The sequence below is a fragment of the Temnothorax nylanderi genome, unplaced genomic scaffold (assembly GCF_030848795.1).
Source record: "Temnothorax nylanderi isolate EJ_2023f unplaced genomic scaffold, tnyl_v1.0 TNYL_tig0484_pilon, whole genome shotgun sequence".
Lineage (NCBI taxonomy): Eukaryota > Metazoa > Arthropoda > Insecta > Hymenoptera > Formicidae > Temnothorax > Temnothorax nylanderi.
Window position 1 is genome coordinate 97,105 of NW_027249546.1, and position 17,649 is coordinate 114,753.

General features: G+C 36.5%; 2 protein-coding genes across 2 annotated transcripts; both read left to right on the forward strand.

Moving 5' to 3' along the window:
* Positions 1-10,588: 10,588 nt before the first annotated feature.
* On the forward strand, positions 10,589-13,473 carry LOC139783258 (uncharacterized). The gene is made up of 8 exons (XM_071722409.1): positions 10,589-10,615; positions 10,764-10,895; positions 11,043-11,250; positions 11,347-11,849; positions 11,920-12,115; positions 12,231-12,434; positions 12,583-12,815; positions 12,887-13,473. Exons 1-8 carry the CDS (start codon positions 10,589-10,591, stop codon positions 13,022-13,024), a joined length of 1,641 nt encoding a protein of 546 aa, XP_071578510.1. The 3' UTR covers positions 13,025-13,473.
* A 566-nt stretch (positions 13,474-14,039) lies between these two features.
* LOC139783270 (luciferin 4-monooxygenase-like) lies at positions 14,040-17,388 on the forward strand. The gene is made up of 8 exons (XM_071722421.1): positions 14,040-14,409; positions 14,493-14,651; positions 14,813-15,020; positions 15,116-15,615; positions 15,674-15,848; positions 15,922-16,215; positions 16,315-16,553; positions 16,638-17,388. The coding sequence occupies exons 1-8, from the start codon at positions 14,398-14,400 to the stop codon at positions 16,791-16,793; spliced, it is 1,743 nt and encodes a 580-aa protein (XP_071578522.1). The 5' UTR covers positions 14,040-14,397; the 3' UTR covers positions 16,794-17,388.
* The last annotated feature ends 261 nt before the right edge of the window (positions 17,389-17,649 follow it).

Consider the following 17,649-nt stretch of genomic DNA (forward strand, 5'->3'; position numbering starts at 1 on the left):
TCGAATTAAGATAAGAGCGCCGAGAGCTTCGCGGCTTCTTCGGATGGAGGCCGGGGAATCATTGCTCGCATTCTCTCCCCGATCCTTCCCTTCCTGACAAGAACACAGATGAAACGACAATAAGAGCGGACAAAAGGTGCACGATATCATTGCAGATCGCTGCAAAATCGCTGAACAAAAGTCGCTGTCTCCAGAAAGAGCGCTCTAGAGCGTCTTATCTGCCTCGCAACAATCTCAGGACGTTTCAATTTGTTCGCGTTTAACTCGCGAGGTGTCACGCTAATAACGTAACGACTAGAGTCCCTCTAATAAGAGTCGCGACACGGAGCTGCAACTTTTGATCGGTTCGCATTTTTGGCAAAAGCACGAGAAACAGAAAGAGAAAGAGATGTAAGAGAGAAAGAGAAAGCGATATGAATGTATATCCTTCTCTCTCGCAAGATTTTGACAAAACTGGCCTTATGGCCAGTCTCTTATTATAAGGTTTCTAGTAACGACGTAGATGAGTGCAAATCCGAAGGTAATCTATATATCTAATAAAAGAGAGACCGATGGACATGAAGGATATAGGGAAAAAAGATTTATATTTTCAAGCCATTCTGAAAGAATTTTAAATAAAAATATATTAAAAGTATAATTAAAAGAATTTTAAATAAAAATTTTTTGAAGAACATTGCTACGCGAAAGGTACATTTTTCGGTGTATGAAATAATATATTCGGAATTTCGGAAACAGCACTCTTCCCTTTTATGTAAAATTATCCTGAAAGGACGAAGTATATATGTAAATAATTTTTTTAACTACGAATGTGAATCTGTTATGCGCTATTTTTTCACGTGTAACGTTGAATTTTTAAAAGTAGATATCCATGTAGCGTTGGAAGTGAATGTATAAAGTCTCTGTAATAAATTGTAATATATGTATTCTTGGTCACAAACATTTCAATATTTATAATGAATATTGATAAATAAATAAATAATAATATAGATACATATAGTATTCATAAATTCAATTTTTTATTGTAAATTTTAATAAACATTCGAGCAAAAAGTTATCAATAAAGTATTCAGGAAATATTAACGTTTATACACATTTCAAATATTTAATTTCCGTACCTTTACATTCTACTCCTCTATATTTGTAAAAATTTATGGAATGGTTTATACTTTTGACAATACTAGAATGATTCGCGATAAATTGATTTTTTTTTGCTTCCAATCACGATTACTTATCGCCCTTCGAAACGTACTTTCCGTAAGTCCCGGTATCTTTAATCGCGCAGGAAGCTCCACAGATCATTTCTTCTCAATCTCGCTACCAATCTGCACCACCCCTATTCCGAAAAGATCCGTTCCGAGCCGCTGATCGGAATTCTCCCGTGATTGGAAGTAAACTCGATCCCATCGCAACCTTGACACCTTCTTTGGCCCGTCCCCCCATCTCGCCGCGTGAAACAGATAGCCTCGGTAAATTATTCAAAACGTACCCTCTATGATCTATGGAGGCGCCCCTAAGCCTGGCACTGGCAATCTATCCTCCCTGCTCCCCTCTTCCTTCTTCCTCCCATCCCACCGACTGGCCTGTCCGTTCGTACCGCAAAACTCACCTCTTCCTCATCCCGCCCCCCCATTCCTTGTCTCTCTCTCTCTCTCTCTCTCTCTCTCTCTCTCTCTCTCTCTCTCTCTCTCTCTCTCTCTCTCTCTCTCCCTCTCTCTCTCTCTCTCTCTCTCTCTCTCTCTCTCTCTCTCTCTCTCTCTCTCTCTCTCTCTCTCTCTCTCTCTCTCATCTCTTCTTCCTCCTTCTGGATCTTGCCGATTCTCCATCCCCTCATCACCCTGTTCCCTTGGTTTTCTCGCCGTCCGTCCCCACCCCGACTCGCTCGCCGCTTCTTCTCACAACAGCGCACACCATCCCCGGGGTATTCCGACTTTTCTGACAGCCGCCACCGCATTTATCCCATCCAACGTCTCCGGACGACGAGCTTATACAAAGACGGCCCGGAATTCAATAAGTCCGATAACGCGCGAAGTCTTTCGCGATTGTACATAATAAGCTAGCCGTTCCCGATAACCGCCAACACGAACACATTTGGACCGTTACTTGTCAAATCGATTGATCAATCTATAGTCGTCTATAAATGCACGGATTTCTAAGTTCTAAATGAGGGAAAGGTTCACACAACACTCAAGCAAGAGTTAGAAATTCAAGTTAGTAAATAATATTTTGAAATTATTAATGTTATTATTATAATAATATTAATAAATAATACTAATGTTGTTACGCTAGTATTATTACATTTTTGTGTTAATAAAACTGTCATTGTTATATATTATAAAATTATCTCAAAATGCTAATATTACTATATCATATTTGGAGAACATGTTCATTGTATATTATCATTTTATCGTAAAATTTATTTGATATGTGCTATTAATTTCAAACTCTGAATAATTCTATGAAATGATAATTATATCAAAGAAGGAAATATAGATAGTCGCTACATTAGCACAGATATAATATTAATATCAAATCAAATGGCGTTGTAATGTATAAATTGGATGTGTTATCCACATTCAGAATGTGTAACGAAGAGCCAGCGCGCGCTCTTCACCGACAAAGACCGCGAAAACGCTTTTGCAAAATGACTACATCGTGTATGCGCAGCGAAGGGAAAATTGGTGAGGCAAAGGCGGAGCTCGATAACACACGGCGTCGTATATTCGCCTATTTCAGATGGGCTCCTTCGGAGCGTGCCTTCCCTCGTAAAACGGAAAAAAACGTGTCTCGCGCGTGCTGCGTTAAATTCTTTTTCCGCGGCAAATTGCCGCACCGGCTGCCAGTGCACTCGCCCTCGAAGCCGTCCCGCAGTCAAGTATTTTCGCGGATAATATTGTATCGAGCAGCGCACACACCGCGCGCGATGCACGCGTCAGATGCTGACAAGTATCGGCTTTACATCGTATCTCTGCCGCCCGATTTTTACACGAATGCATTCGATCATTGTGTTTTCACTTGTGTTTTACAATGCGAGATAAATAGATAAAAAATTAGGATTTATTTATTAAACAAATAAATCCTAATTAGCACAATTTATTTATTAAATAATGAAATAATAAGAAATTAGATGATAAGACACAATAACCAAGAAAAACGTGTATAAAAAAATATTGTTTTCTTAAAACAAAAAGTAGTATATAATATAATGCCGAGGATATGCACTCGTGTTTATATAACATGTCAAACTTTTATATTAAATTAAATTTGTCACATGCCCAAATGAAGTAAATTTAGACACCGCGGATTAATTATCCCCGCAGCTCGATTCGCCGTTACGACTTCGCCATCCGCCTATGCAGCAGCATTCGCTTACTCGCGAACGAATGTTATTGTGACGTTTTGCGTTTACGCGAGGAACACATCGATCCGCGTTTGTCGCGTTCCGCCAAATACGATGCCATTGGAAAACGATAAGAGGAGCTCCCGCATGCACTCCCGCCCGCGCCGCTCGCCCGGGAAGCTGCAAATCGATGGGGTGCGTATTTTATTTAAATTCGCGCGACAGAGAAAGACAATGAGAGCGCGCGAGGGAGGAAGAGAGAGACGGGACGCGACGCAAATTTGCAATTTCAAAATATTTCAGTGAAAAAGGGAGCGCTCGGTGGGAGGAGGAGATGAATTGGAGGGATAGGGGGCTGGAGGGATTTAAATTCCCTCGCGTCGTCCTCTCGTTCTCGGCGCAATTGTTATTTTAATTCGACTTTTTGTCATTAGCCCGCCCGCGCCGCTAATTCGGCCGAACTCGCCGTGCTTCCATAATGCTTCCTTATCGCCGCTCTCTTTTCTCTCTTCCGGGCACTTCTCTCTCCCTTTCTCTCTTTCTCTCTCGCTTAGTCACAGTCTCATTAAAACGATGTCAGATTGGCGACAGAGTTCTCAGACGGAACTGGAGTGCACACAACTCCTGCCGGTTCAAGAGCAAAAAAATTACTTTGTGCCTCACCCAGACGAATGACAGTCCTTCTTGTCCGCTCGCTTCAACGGAAAATGTGCATTTTCTCGATTTGGCGAATTAATTCGCGACGCAAAGCGGCTTTTCAGCGTTGCTATTAGGCGTCTTACGCAAACAAAAGCTACGACGTACAGAGCACTCGTAAGTATATACCATTGTTAGTACCATTTTTAGTATAAGTGTAAGGAAGTTACTTAATTGGCAGTATAACAACTTTTTAAATTATTTTAATATTTTAAGATAATTCAAAGTATTACACTATTTTAATAACAATAATAACGGTAATAAATAATTAATATGTCAATTGCCATGTTTATGTCTAAAATTATTCATTTCTGAAATTGTTAACAATCTCCTACAGTGTTTTCTGTGTCTAGAATTGTTATACTAATAAATCACATAAATTATCCCAATTTTCCACAAGCTAGTAGTGTTTCATCGAACCTGCTTTTTATAAATAAAGATCAAATCGCCTAAGCATCAGTTTTGCCCTTTTAAAAGTTTCAATGTATACGCACGCGACCGTGGACAAAAGGTGACGCGACAGTCTTTTTACCAACGAGTTTTACGAACGCATACGGAAAACCCACGAGATCACGATTTTTCCACGTTCCGAAACTCATCAAAGGGAGACAGGCGTCACGTTCCTTTTGCCGTGTAACGGCTATTCAGATGCAGAAAGGGGGGATGAAAGTTGCAAGCGTGTAAGCCGCGCGAACGCGATGGTCCATGTATCTGTGCTATCGGCACCTAGGTCTCGAGCTGAACCCGTGGTGTGGACAGAGACGAGAAAGTGATAGCCGGGGAAATGAAGAAAAATAACGCATCCGGCCGACGAGACGCGGACAACGACGCCGGCTCGTCGCGACGAGACGGCGGCGGCGACGGTTGCGTTCCTACAAAAGCAATAACGACGTGGCCCGTGGGCGCGTTGAATATTTCATAGGGTAGCCACTATGGAGAGAACCGCGAATGTTCGACCCATTCCTCTATCTAAGCGCACCCCCGTCGCCGTTCACCTGTAAGCTCGTGGCACACGCGTGGTGCAAAAGGACACGGGTGTCCTTTTGCTGCGGCCGAGAGTCTGCGTCTGCGAAGAATGAAAAAATACATATATACTCACGTCTAACATTTTAATAAACTTTTGCAGTGATATTATTACAGTTATAATCCCTAATAAGAAGAAATATATCGTGTATATGATTATTTTTTGCAATAATTTTTTTACAGTAATTTTAAAAAGGATGCTTATATTTATTAGCATCAAAAGTTAGGTCGAATAAAAAATCTTTATTGTTATATTAATTATTTACTGGTGAAGTAAAAGTCTCTGATTTGATTTAAAATGTTTTTATTTGTGAAAACGTTGTTACTGCCATCTCGTTAATAATAATTAAAAAATTTGTTAGATGAGATATGGCCATAAGATTATTCTAGATGTGCCGATTTATTGGGAAGCAGTGATTTTTGTGAAGCTAGTAAATGTGTGGTGATTTTTAGGGGAAGCCCTGCTTTATAGTCTTCCCCACGCAACACTTAACTTCAAAAAGGTTCTTTAGGTCCCTAGAATGTTTCGAAGCGTTTCTCCACGTGGTGCACACTGCACAGTGAAATCTCATCGTGATGTTCGCTTCCAAGCTCTTGTTTTATTAATAAAAGTGCTGATTTTATTGTGCGATATTAGAGTTGATATTAAGATATTTTATTCAAAACTTCTGTTGCAAGTAAAGGATTGTTAATACAACACGGAAGAGCATCGAGTAAAACGAAGGTTGAAGAATTTGTCGTGAATCATAGCCAATGTGAGTAGTCGTGCATGTTATGATAAAATAGTGATGTAAATAAATCGTAAATAAATCGTTGTGGAATATTTCTCATATATTCTGTGTGCCTTTCAACAAATGTATCGCGAATCGGCCGGTGATCCTAAAATTTCTTCTCAGATCAAAAAGAAAACTTTTGAGATATATAATGTTGTGCCGTAAAGAATTTCTGCTGGACATATCTTCAAAACTTCTTTATAATATCTAATTGTGGAACAGCGGGTGGGTGAGCGATTATATTGTTGCCTCGGTAAATACTTGTATTTTTAAGAATAATGCCACGTCATTCCATTGGATTGGAAGATAAAACTGAGATCTATGTGTTCTCGCACGAATGCACGTAATGTACAGTTATGCTTTTTTCATTGTTAAAAGACGATTATTAATATTTATTTTCACGATCTCCATTTTTTGAAATAAATTAAATTCATTTCAGAAGGCCTTGTTTCTAATTAAAATTACGAGTGATTCTGATTTATCCAAAAATATGCGTTTTCCAAAATTAATACAACTGTAATAAATGTAATTAACTCTATCAAGTTCTATCAAGAATTATTATTTCGACGATTTCTATAAATTCAAGAAACTCATCTTTTATTCATATTTATTGTAAAAATTTGTTTTCTTATTCAAACAATTTGCTTTAATCTAAACTTATTACAAAAAATTTATAAATAACAATAGTTATTTAATTTATTGAGTATTATTCGCAACTAACATTGCGTGCACGTTATTAATTTTTTGCAAGGAAAAGTTGGCTCCTCGGATATCTTTCGCTATAAATCTAGATATCTAGGATGTTTTGCTACAAGCGATCGATCTTTTCTTGCCTCACTATCTTCTACAGATGATTTTAGACCAATACCTCGCACACAGTAATCCACATAACTTCAAACAAAGCTAGCGCTAGGCCATGCAAGATAGCACGCGCTGCAACTTGCAACTGCAGCGTGCAGCGATCGAGATATCTTCTGTGTGTGCCACGGGCTTTATTCCGTCTCTCGTACCGAGCCACGTGTATACCGGTAAAACGAGGATAGCACACGTACGAAGCGAAGCTTATAGAGAGAACGGAGGCGAGCGAAAACGCCCGCTCGTAACGGAACCGAAGTGGTTGTCGGGGAATTTGCAATTCCCATCGGGCATTCGGCCGCCGCTCTCTCTCTCCGAATTTTGGAAAATTCCATCCCGGAACCCCCGGCGGGCTGGTTAAATCGCGCTACTTACATCGATCGATCGCGCAACGAAGCAGCTAACCCCCCCCCCCCCCTTTGGCGTTCAAGACACGCTTCATTGTGATTTGGATCTAAACGATCCGCGAGATCACGTTATATCGTTTAGTATCGTGAATTTATACGGGATAAAGTTGCAGTGATGTTGAGTCTTAAACAAAGCGCGTATATAATGACATATATTATAAATATAAAATAAATAAAACGATACACACATATATATATACACTATGGTTAAAAAGTTTGGAGGTACTACTTTTTTAAGAAAAACAAAACAGTGCTGCTTCCAAAGAAAAATGTCATATGAGAAACTTTACTGTCTGTTTCAACTAATCAACACAGAATTATTTGTTTCTAATCATTTTCCAAGGAAGTATTTCATTTAAAGAATTTTACCGAGTAAACATGTTATGCCATTCTTTACCATCTATTATGAAGAAAGAGCAGGTTTTCATGGTTTGAGTTGAAAATATAATAAATATGAAAATAACAATTGTCACAAAAAATCTTTAATTATATTAGAAAAAAACCATGTACTAATATTAATAAGTAGAAGAAATAAAAAATAAAATTATCGACAATTTAACGTTAAATAAGATATATCAGAAATAAGATTTATACATGCAGAAATAAAGATCACTATTCTGCGATTATTTTCACAAAATCCTTAGATGAATATTCTTTTCCATTGTCGTCTCATTCCTTCTTTTTTATCTATCTAGAATATTATTTAGCCACATTCTGTTAAAGCAAGACTTTTTGCTAGTTCCAGAACGTGCTCTTTTATTCGGAAACGGTTACGTTTGTTTAATCTACCGCATCCGGCCTTCGAAAGTACAATACAATCCTCGTGATGCACTAAAATGAATTCCCTGAAAAGAGAGAGAGAGAGAGAGAGAGAGAGAGAGAGAGAGAGAGAGAGAGAGAGAGAGAGAGAGAGAGAGGGGGGGGGGGAAGAGACAGAGAGAAAAAAATAGAAAGAAGAAAAGGATTCAAGCTCCCGTGGATAATGTTTTTGTTCGTCAGTTAAAACGTGAACAAAAGCGACGGTAATGTTCAGCATTCCCAATGGGGTTTTAGTCATAATAAAGCATTGGGTTTGGTGTAATAGTTATCCTAAATTTTAAGAAACGAGTTCCAAAAGCATGGGAACAGTTCCCGTTTTCTCCGAGCTACTTTTTCTAAGCTTCGTTATCGGCAATTTTCGCGCGATTTTGATTTCACCTTTCGCGTTTTGCTTGCGGGGAACATCGTAGCCTGCAGTGGCCGATAAAGAGACGAATGGCGAAGCTATAGGTAATTGATGTATCGTCCTGACTCCGCGCGACCGTTCGACCCCCTTGTATTTCTGACGTCAGGCCAAACCACGACCATTAGTTACTTGGCGCTTTAGACACCTCCCCATGATTCCTCCGACTTGTCGGTAGTAGAGTCAGGTGGCCGTGAGATTTTGGTGAACTTATGGTTGATTGCCGTAAATTGCAGCGCAGCTAACCAATATTGAGTGAATGCTCTTCTTATGTGTATATAAGTTTATAGTTCAAGTCAGTATTTAGAAATTTAGCGAGCAGGTAAGTATAGAATAGATTGACTTGCGTTTAACAATCAAGAACTTGCGCTTACTTTCATCTGGCTTTGATCTCATCAGGAAACAGATGCAACTTTTCGAAACAAATATTTCCACACTAACTACTGCGTATTCCAAATAAAATCCTTCCTTAATTATGAGATTATAATTCAGAATTACAGATTTTTTAAATTGAACTTAAAAATATAATTATCTTTTAATTACCTATTAATAAGGAGTTAGCAATAAAATTATATATTTTATATTTTACAAATCAATGAATTAAATTTTAGATATTATAAAAATTTATAGAAAGAAATTAAAGACTATTTATTTATTTCATATAAACGATATATTTGTAAAGAAAAATCAATTTTGTTTAAAAATTTATATTGAAATTCACCTAATAATGTCTAGTAAGGTGAAGATACATAGTGATAGTATCTATATATCGACAAATAAAGTGTTATTACACTTTCATCTATTTATCTATACAATTGGCACGGTGAAAGATTGATATATATAAACCGATTATCCTTTAATCTACATTACCTCCCGTAGCGTGCTGCAATTGAAAATCAATTTTCCAAGCACGATACATTAATTCTATAAACGCGTTCGAGTGTCAAGACGAATTGAACGCATTTTGAACGTATTGTAGGCGGGAAAACGAGAGAAAGAATTCGATCATCGCCAGCTATGTTCCCGGCTATGGGATATCAGACGCAAAAGCACGGTATAATTCATTCCAATTTCGACGCCCGATTTGTCATCCGCTTGGAACACAATTCGTGCAGTAGGTATTACGATGCAGTGTTATACGGTGTCGCAATCATAGCTATCACTGCTATCATAGAATTTTTAGATTCTACGGTACAAAACTTCTTCGAGATAATTCTCTAACAAATAATACTTTATATAATATCATATCTTCAATATAATATTAGATCATTTATCGCGCTATCCGTATTGTAATTTTAAAGATAAGAAGTAGTTTCCCAACTCCGAAATTTGAAAACTCCGAATAGGACTTTCTCAATCACTGACTTTTATCCAATTTTTATCGCCTTTTCTACAAATTCTATAAAATTTTATCTTCGAAATTGAATTAATCTTTTTTTTTTCATTATTAGGGCATGTCGTATTATTTGGTTACGATTATTTTAACAAAGAACCGCCTTGTTTATTAAGCGAAGATTTGCCTTGAGCTCAGCCTCAGTTCGCGTTAGCAATTCATAGCAAACGAACCTTCGTCTTCGATGCGTTACTGTATTGTAATCCTATCTGAATAAAGCTTGAAATAGTGTTTTACCATTTTCAACCCTTCAGAATATTACGCTGCGTTTCGCACGAAACGGCAGGCGGCGACGCGAAACAAGTCGTCGCTGACGATATAAATTTCCCCTATATTGAAAATCGACTGAGATCGACCCGGTTGTGTTAAGGCGATATGCTCGCTGAGTTTCGCGTATATATCGCGTATATATCGTAATAATGTCTCGGAAGCAAGAAGATTTTTCTTGCAACATACAACATTGAAAAAGCAGGCATAATCGAAATATAATTAATAGACACAAATAAACAAATTGACTGCGTAATAGATACGATAGAGGCATAAGATACGAGAAGGGCTTAGAACAAAAGCGAGAACATTGCAAAAAGCGATAATGTCGAAGGCTAGAGGCTCCAGATCGGTGGTTTCAGTTGAATTTGATACGGCATCTCTGAGCAAAATATTTTCTTCTTGCTCAGCTATTTCCGAGGCAAATATTTTCACTAAACTCTTATAGCCGTGAGGTTACTTACACATTGTAATCATAAACAAATATTGTACCCGATAAAATTTAAAACTTAGTCACGTAGCATTTGTTGTGATATAAACAGCGCCGTTAACGTCTGCTCCCAAGAACATTATCAACGTTGTCGTTAGCGTCAAGAAACACACTCGCTCATCGATATGAAACCTGTGAAAAATGATTTGAAGGTAATAGATATGGTGTACATGTAAAAGATGTATAAAAATAATACATATAAAAAATATGGTAATAGATCCGGTAATAAGGTACATTCCATCACACTTGCAAAAATATAGAGGAGCATCATCACTAACATTACCGTATATCTTTTTATAGTGTCTCTGTTCTGTCGACAAGCCAATAGAAACAAGCCAAAATTTAATTGGTGACAAAGATCCGATTCCTGAGGAAAATATTGGAGACTCGATTTTGAATGCATTAAAATCTAAGCCGAATTTCATCGGACAGGTATATCAGTTTCTAACGACAAAAATTACTTTGTGCTACGCGGACAAAGGACGAGGAAGCATTTATTAATAAACAAACGCGAGAATATATAAGGTACTACTACTACATAAAATATGCAACATTAATTAAAAAGAATGCGTTTCGCAGGTGAATGCGGAGACGGAGGAACAAATTACGTTCCAACAGATGAGAGAGAATAGCGTGAAGTGTGCATTATGGCTAAAAAAAGTAGGCGTAAAGAAAGGCGACGTAGTAACAATATGCACGCGCAATCCATCGGTCGTCTATATACCGTTTTTAGCGAGCATATATATCGGCGCTATTGTTAATCCGTGGGAGGAGAAGTATTTCAGAGGTATATAGATTTATCATTTTCTGAAATTCAGCACAATTTGTTTTCACGCCAATGCCTACCTATTTAATTATCTCCTACTTATTCGAATGTTTTTAGACATGATACGAGTTATGTACTTTCTGGTGATAAATGAACCAGACGTGATCTTTGTCGATCGCGACAATTTTACTCAGCTTCTCTTATCCATAGTGATCTTAAAAAGTATTAAAAAAGTAATTAAAATCGTAACCATCGGTGGGATTAACATTTCAACAAGGTTAAACTCCCTGGAAACTATTCTGAACGACGACTTTGATAAGGCCGAGATCGACCAATTTTTCTGCGAGAAGAACCATATGATGGATACCGCGATTAGGACATTTTCTTCCACTGCGAGAACTTATCCCGGTCAGGTGGACGTTCCTTACATAGCGTTTACATCTCCGTCAAACAAGCAGACACCCGTTATGTTTCCCGGTGCTATCGGTCTATGGTACGGATCTTTATGTTGGACTCACGGTCCGCTCTTGACCGTTCATGCTATACTTTCACGTGTGACAGCGATAAAATCTGCGGTGCTCAGCGAAGTTAATTTGTATAAGACGATAAAGAAGTATGAGGTAATATGCGGAAGTATCCGAATTGTTTTGAGAGATATTGAATAAAATATTTTGCATGTGTGCTTCTCAGGTAACGTGGGTGTTTCTTGAAAGCGACGTGTGGAATCCGTTGTTCCTGTTCCATCAAATCCGCGGCAAGAACTTACTTTCGAAATATGACGTATCTACCTTAAAGACAATACTGTACGATAATTGGACAATACACTATCTTGTTCACGAAAAACTTATTTCATCGCTGCCAGACGTTTCTGTCATTCGAGTATACAGTGCGTATAAATTATTATAATTACACTCATCGTAATCAATAATTAATGAAATTGCGAAGCAAAAATGTAAAATCGATGATTCTTGAATTATGGGCTATGTAATGGGCTATTTCAGGTAAACCAGAAATTGGCGTAATCGCTTATCAACGAGACAACGAGCTAACAACCGGATCTGCAGGTTATGTAGCTAAAAATGTACAATTATCGTTTATTAACAACGATATGGAACATTCGGCTCCAAACAAAGGATTTATGCAAGATGCCAAGATCTATTGCAAAACTCCGTATATAACACGTTGTAAGCACGGAACAGAACAACGTATGTGACACGAAATGTTGACTCGATAATCCGTAACAGTTTTTTTTTTAATTGTTCTTATACACTTTGTAAGATAACTGAAATTCAGAAGTTTACAAATGATTACGAACCATTAATGAAGAAATACTAACGATATTGCATCTTACAGCGTGGTGTTTTATCGGAGATAGGGGCTTTTATAGTGAGGATGGCAACATCACCGTTACCACTGATACAGCCCTACAATTTATTGAATATAAAGGGGGCCAACTCTATCCAAGAGTTATCGAAACCACGCTACAGCTCCATCCAGCTGTGTCCGAGGTCATTGTAACAGCTGTGCGACATCCTATTGATTTTCTGCATCTTGTGGCTTATGTTAAGACAAAGCCCGGAGCAAAGGTTTAAAGCTGGTTGTTTTTGTCAAGTATTTATGAAAGTTCAACGTTGAAAGATTTCACGTTATGTCTTAGGTGACGGCGACGAAGTTGCAGCAATTTGTGGAACGTCTTACATTTAAACTTCACGAAGTGCGTTTTATTACGTACGATATGCCACGGCTACCTAATGGAAAAATAAATCGAGAGTACTTCCAATTGCTCAATAACTGATCATTATGATATTTCTACTGTAATCAATAGAAATACATACATATTCAAGTATGAATGAATATATAATACTATGATGCTAATAATACTAATCTATATAAGATCAGATTGCAACTGAAGCATGCATAATACTCTAATATTGTATATACTTATATTTTGTTATTCATGTAACGAAAAAGAAGATATACTTTTTGCGGATATTATTAAAAATTTAAAAGTTACCGAGAATGTAAAGATTGGAATTAAAAAAAATGCGCTAAATGTTGGATGGCTGTGACGGATGACATATTGACTGGAAGCATCGCCAATGACATTGTTGCTCCCGGCAAATATGGAATTTCTACAAAATTGGTTAAAAGAATTGACAGCGATTTTCACAAACGTGTATTATTAGAATGTAAAAATTGTAAATGCAATAGTAATAAAAGACTACGTAAAGCAAATACAATTATATTATTATAATTAATTATATTAATGTAATACATAATAAAGTTACGATCTAAAATTTTTGTATAAAATACATTGCCTGAAATCCTTTCGATGCCAAATTACAATACTATAATTTCATGTCCGTGAACAAAAAAATCGTAAAGTGCGTTTTTCCCGATGCAGTTGGGAAAAATTGGTCTTTAATACAAATATGACTAAATGAGACAATCGGTCAAAATATCTTCATACTGAAGAAAAGAAAGAAAAAAAATGTACACCTTCAATTAGCCATCGGATTTTTATAGCAATACGGAAAAAGACCCGAAAATCGTAGTACTTAATAACAATGAAAATTTTGACTCCCTCGAATTGATTCTTAACGGCGACTTTGATGAGATCGAAATTGGCGAATTTTCCTGCGTCGACAAATTATGTCGACAAATTGTCGATAATGATTCGAGTCAGTAATTTTGAAAAACATAAAATCACCCATTTTTTACATTTATGAATAATTCTATATTACTTAACATGTTATTATTTGATTAATAAATCGAGAAATAAAGAAAATATTTTTATTTTTCAGCGAAATAAACATTTCAAAGCTGCAAGTGGCAAAGTGTATTGAATTAATGGAATAAATCAAATTTGAAGAGTTTAGAAAATTAGCCGGCTATATTTCAAAGACGCGAAATATATAAATAAAACGCAAAACAGAAAAGAAAACATTGTCACGTAACATCAGCTAGAAGCAACTTGATTAAGGACATCTCTAAACAAAACAGAATTGTTTTACTTATAGCTGTAACGCCATTTCGTGCGCACACATAAATAAATATCAGTAGAAATTGAAACTTGTGTCCGTTGCGATACAAGAAGAGCTATTCGATACTTCTGTGATTTCAATAAAGTGTTCTCAGCATTATTAATTTAAACAATTTAATAGCGATATGGAGCCTAAGGTAACAGATATATATAAACATAATAGAACTCATTACATTAGTGAAAATATAAAAGCTTATTAGTAACATCGTGCTTCTTTTAGGATATACCTTCACCCGAGGATATACCTTCACCCGAGGATATACCTTCACCCGAGGAAAAAACTAATGTACTGTTCGGGGAAGAAGAAGTAGTTCATAATATAAATATTGGAGATATGATTTTGGACGCATTTAAATCTAAGCCGGATTTTATCGGTCAGGTAATAATAAAACTCTTTTCAATAATAAAATTTATATTGTACGCAGAGAAAGCATTCTAATAAGAAAACATTAAACGAATATAACATCTTATTAACAAAAATGTATTATAATGCCGACGTATTAATATCTTTAATACCAATGCGACTGATACGTCTTGTAGATAGATGCAGCGACGGGAGAGGAAACTACATTCCGGCAGATGCAAGAGAACAGCGTGAAGTGTGCATTGTGGTTACAAAAATTACGCTATGAAAATATCGTAATATCAATATGTACGTCATGTAATCAAATGCTCGCCTATATACCGTACCTAGCGTGTTTATATACCGGTATTATTATCAATCCGTGGGATGCGAGCTATTTCGAGGGTACATCGATCTCTTTCTCTAAAATTCAGCGTAATTTACCTCTTCACATATATACCTATATATCTTTTATTTACTAAATAATAAATATTTTCTAGATGACATACGACTTATGTATTTTCTGGTGGAATACAAACCGAAAATAATCTTTATCGATGGTAACAATTACAAGACGCTCATACGAGTTATCAGAAGCTTAGTTAATAAAAGAGGAATAACTCCTCCGAAAATTATAACTTTCGATAGGGTTGAAGGTGTCGATTCTCTCGAATCAATTCTGAACGCCGACGTTGACGGAGCCAAAATTGACATGTTTTCCTGCGACGAAACGGATCCTATGACTATTATGGCAGAAATGTTTTCTTCCAATGCAATAAGTTATCCTGGTAAAGCGACCGTTCGTTACTTCGCGTTGGCGTTTCCGTCGAATCAGGAGGTACCCGCAATGTCTCCCGGTGACTTTGGCCTATGGTATAGATCTCCAGTTTGGACTTACAGTCTGATATTGACCGTCCGTAGCATAATTTCGTACGTGACAGTGATAAAATCCTCCAATTTCTCCGCTGAAGACATGTACGAAACGATAGAGAAGTACAAGGTACATAAAAACAATCAAATTTTTTTGTTTCGAAAATTAATGAAGTAACGGATTTCAGGTGAAATGGGTGTTTCTTGAAAGCAAAATGGGCCACCAATTGTTTCAAACCGATGTTCGTATGTATGATATCTCTTCCTTGAAGCAATTGATTTTCGGTGATTCCGCCATCGAGCAGAGTACTTACGAAAACCTCATCGAGTACTTTACAAACGTGTCTATCATTCAAGTATACAGTGCGTATAATTTTAACCAACTGTCAATAATAAGAATGTATTGTGTGAAATTGATATTTATTGGATTTTTCAGGCATACCAGACTCGGGCATAATTGCTACTTATCAGCGGGACAATGATCCGATCGCGTCCAGCGGTTATTTGGCTAAAAATATTCAATTAATGATTCTTAATATACAAACGAAAGAAGCTTTAGGCGAGATGGGTTTAGGCCCAAATGCACTAGGCGCGATTTGGTATAAATACACGTGCAAGTGGTGCGACGCTGAAACATGCCAATCGCTATTTTGTTGTAATAACAATAACCGAGTGAAAAAGAATAAGACTAAAAATAAGAATAAAACGAAGCAGTGCGATAGTGCTGCTAGTCAGTATAATGATTTCTCTTAATTAACGTATTGTATGCTTGTAAAAGGCTTGCAAAAACCAAGTATTAATTAAAAAATAAAATAATATATGTTTTCAGTTATATCTACGTGGCAATGTACCGAAGATTACGGCTACTACGAAAAGGACGGTAAACTCATCATCATCGATAATATAAAGCGCCTTATTAAATATAAAGAATTTCATATCTCACCTCAAAGAATTGAGAAAGTGTTACAATATCATCCGGCTGTGGCGGAAGTCACTGTACTGCCTGTGCCAGATATTAATAATGGTCAACTTCCTAGAGCTTTTATCGAGATAAAACATGGAGTGAAGGTTCGAATCTGATTGGTTTTTTTTCCCCCGTAAAGAATAAGTAAGAGTTTCTGTTTACGAAAAATTCACATTGTTGTATCTTAGGTGACAGAAGAGGACCTAAACCAACTTGTAGAAGAACATTTGCCCGACATCTATAAACTGCGCGGGGGAATATACGTCACGACACTCATGCCACATCTTCCCAATGGAAAAATCGATCGGATGCTGGTCCAGCGCCGGTCACTGTCCACTCTGTGATTTAACGTTAACAGTATTATATTTTTTTTTACAATCGATAGAAGTGTTCCAGTAGACAATTTTATAAACAAAATGCCAGAAAATCATCGAATGCCATATTTCAATGACAGATTCTTTAGTCAATTTGAGATGACCAAATGATTTTTAAATAATTTTAAAATGACCACTTCCTTATCAAAAGGAAATGATTCAGAAATTATGACTTGTTGCAATATTTCAATTTATTGCTACATATATAGTTTTATAACTAAAACTGAAATTAAAAGTCTATTGAAACAAATTCCTTCTGAAGATTACTAATGATTGTAATTTAGTTAAGAGTTATTCAGCCTAAGTTTATTTCGCGAAAATTCAATGCTCTTTTTTGTCAAACATTTTTAAGTTGTTCGTAAATTTAGAAATAATTTGACATTTAAGGGAAGCTGAACATTGTTTAAAGAATCTCCATTAAAAGAAATATATATACAACGATTTTGGAATAAGGTCGAATTAAATAGTACAGAAATCATGAAACTCTTCAATATAAAAAAGTATTTTTGTATGATATTTCACGATAAAGCGAATTGTTAGTGTAATTTATCAGTCTATAATATTTTGTGATATAAATGTATGCAGTATTAAATGACTTATAGTATTAAATGACTTTCTTATTTTGTGTAAAAAATATATTAATAATGCAAGTTTTTAAATTGCATATGTAATTACGGAAATGCTTTAGACAATATTAGTAGTTTGACAATAAAGTTTGAAAATATAAGAAATGAAGAGAGAACTACTACAAGCAGTATGTACATGTTACAGTTTTCTTTCATTCGTTTCTATATTTTCAATCTTAATAGATAAGACAAAAATGGAT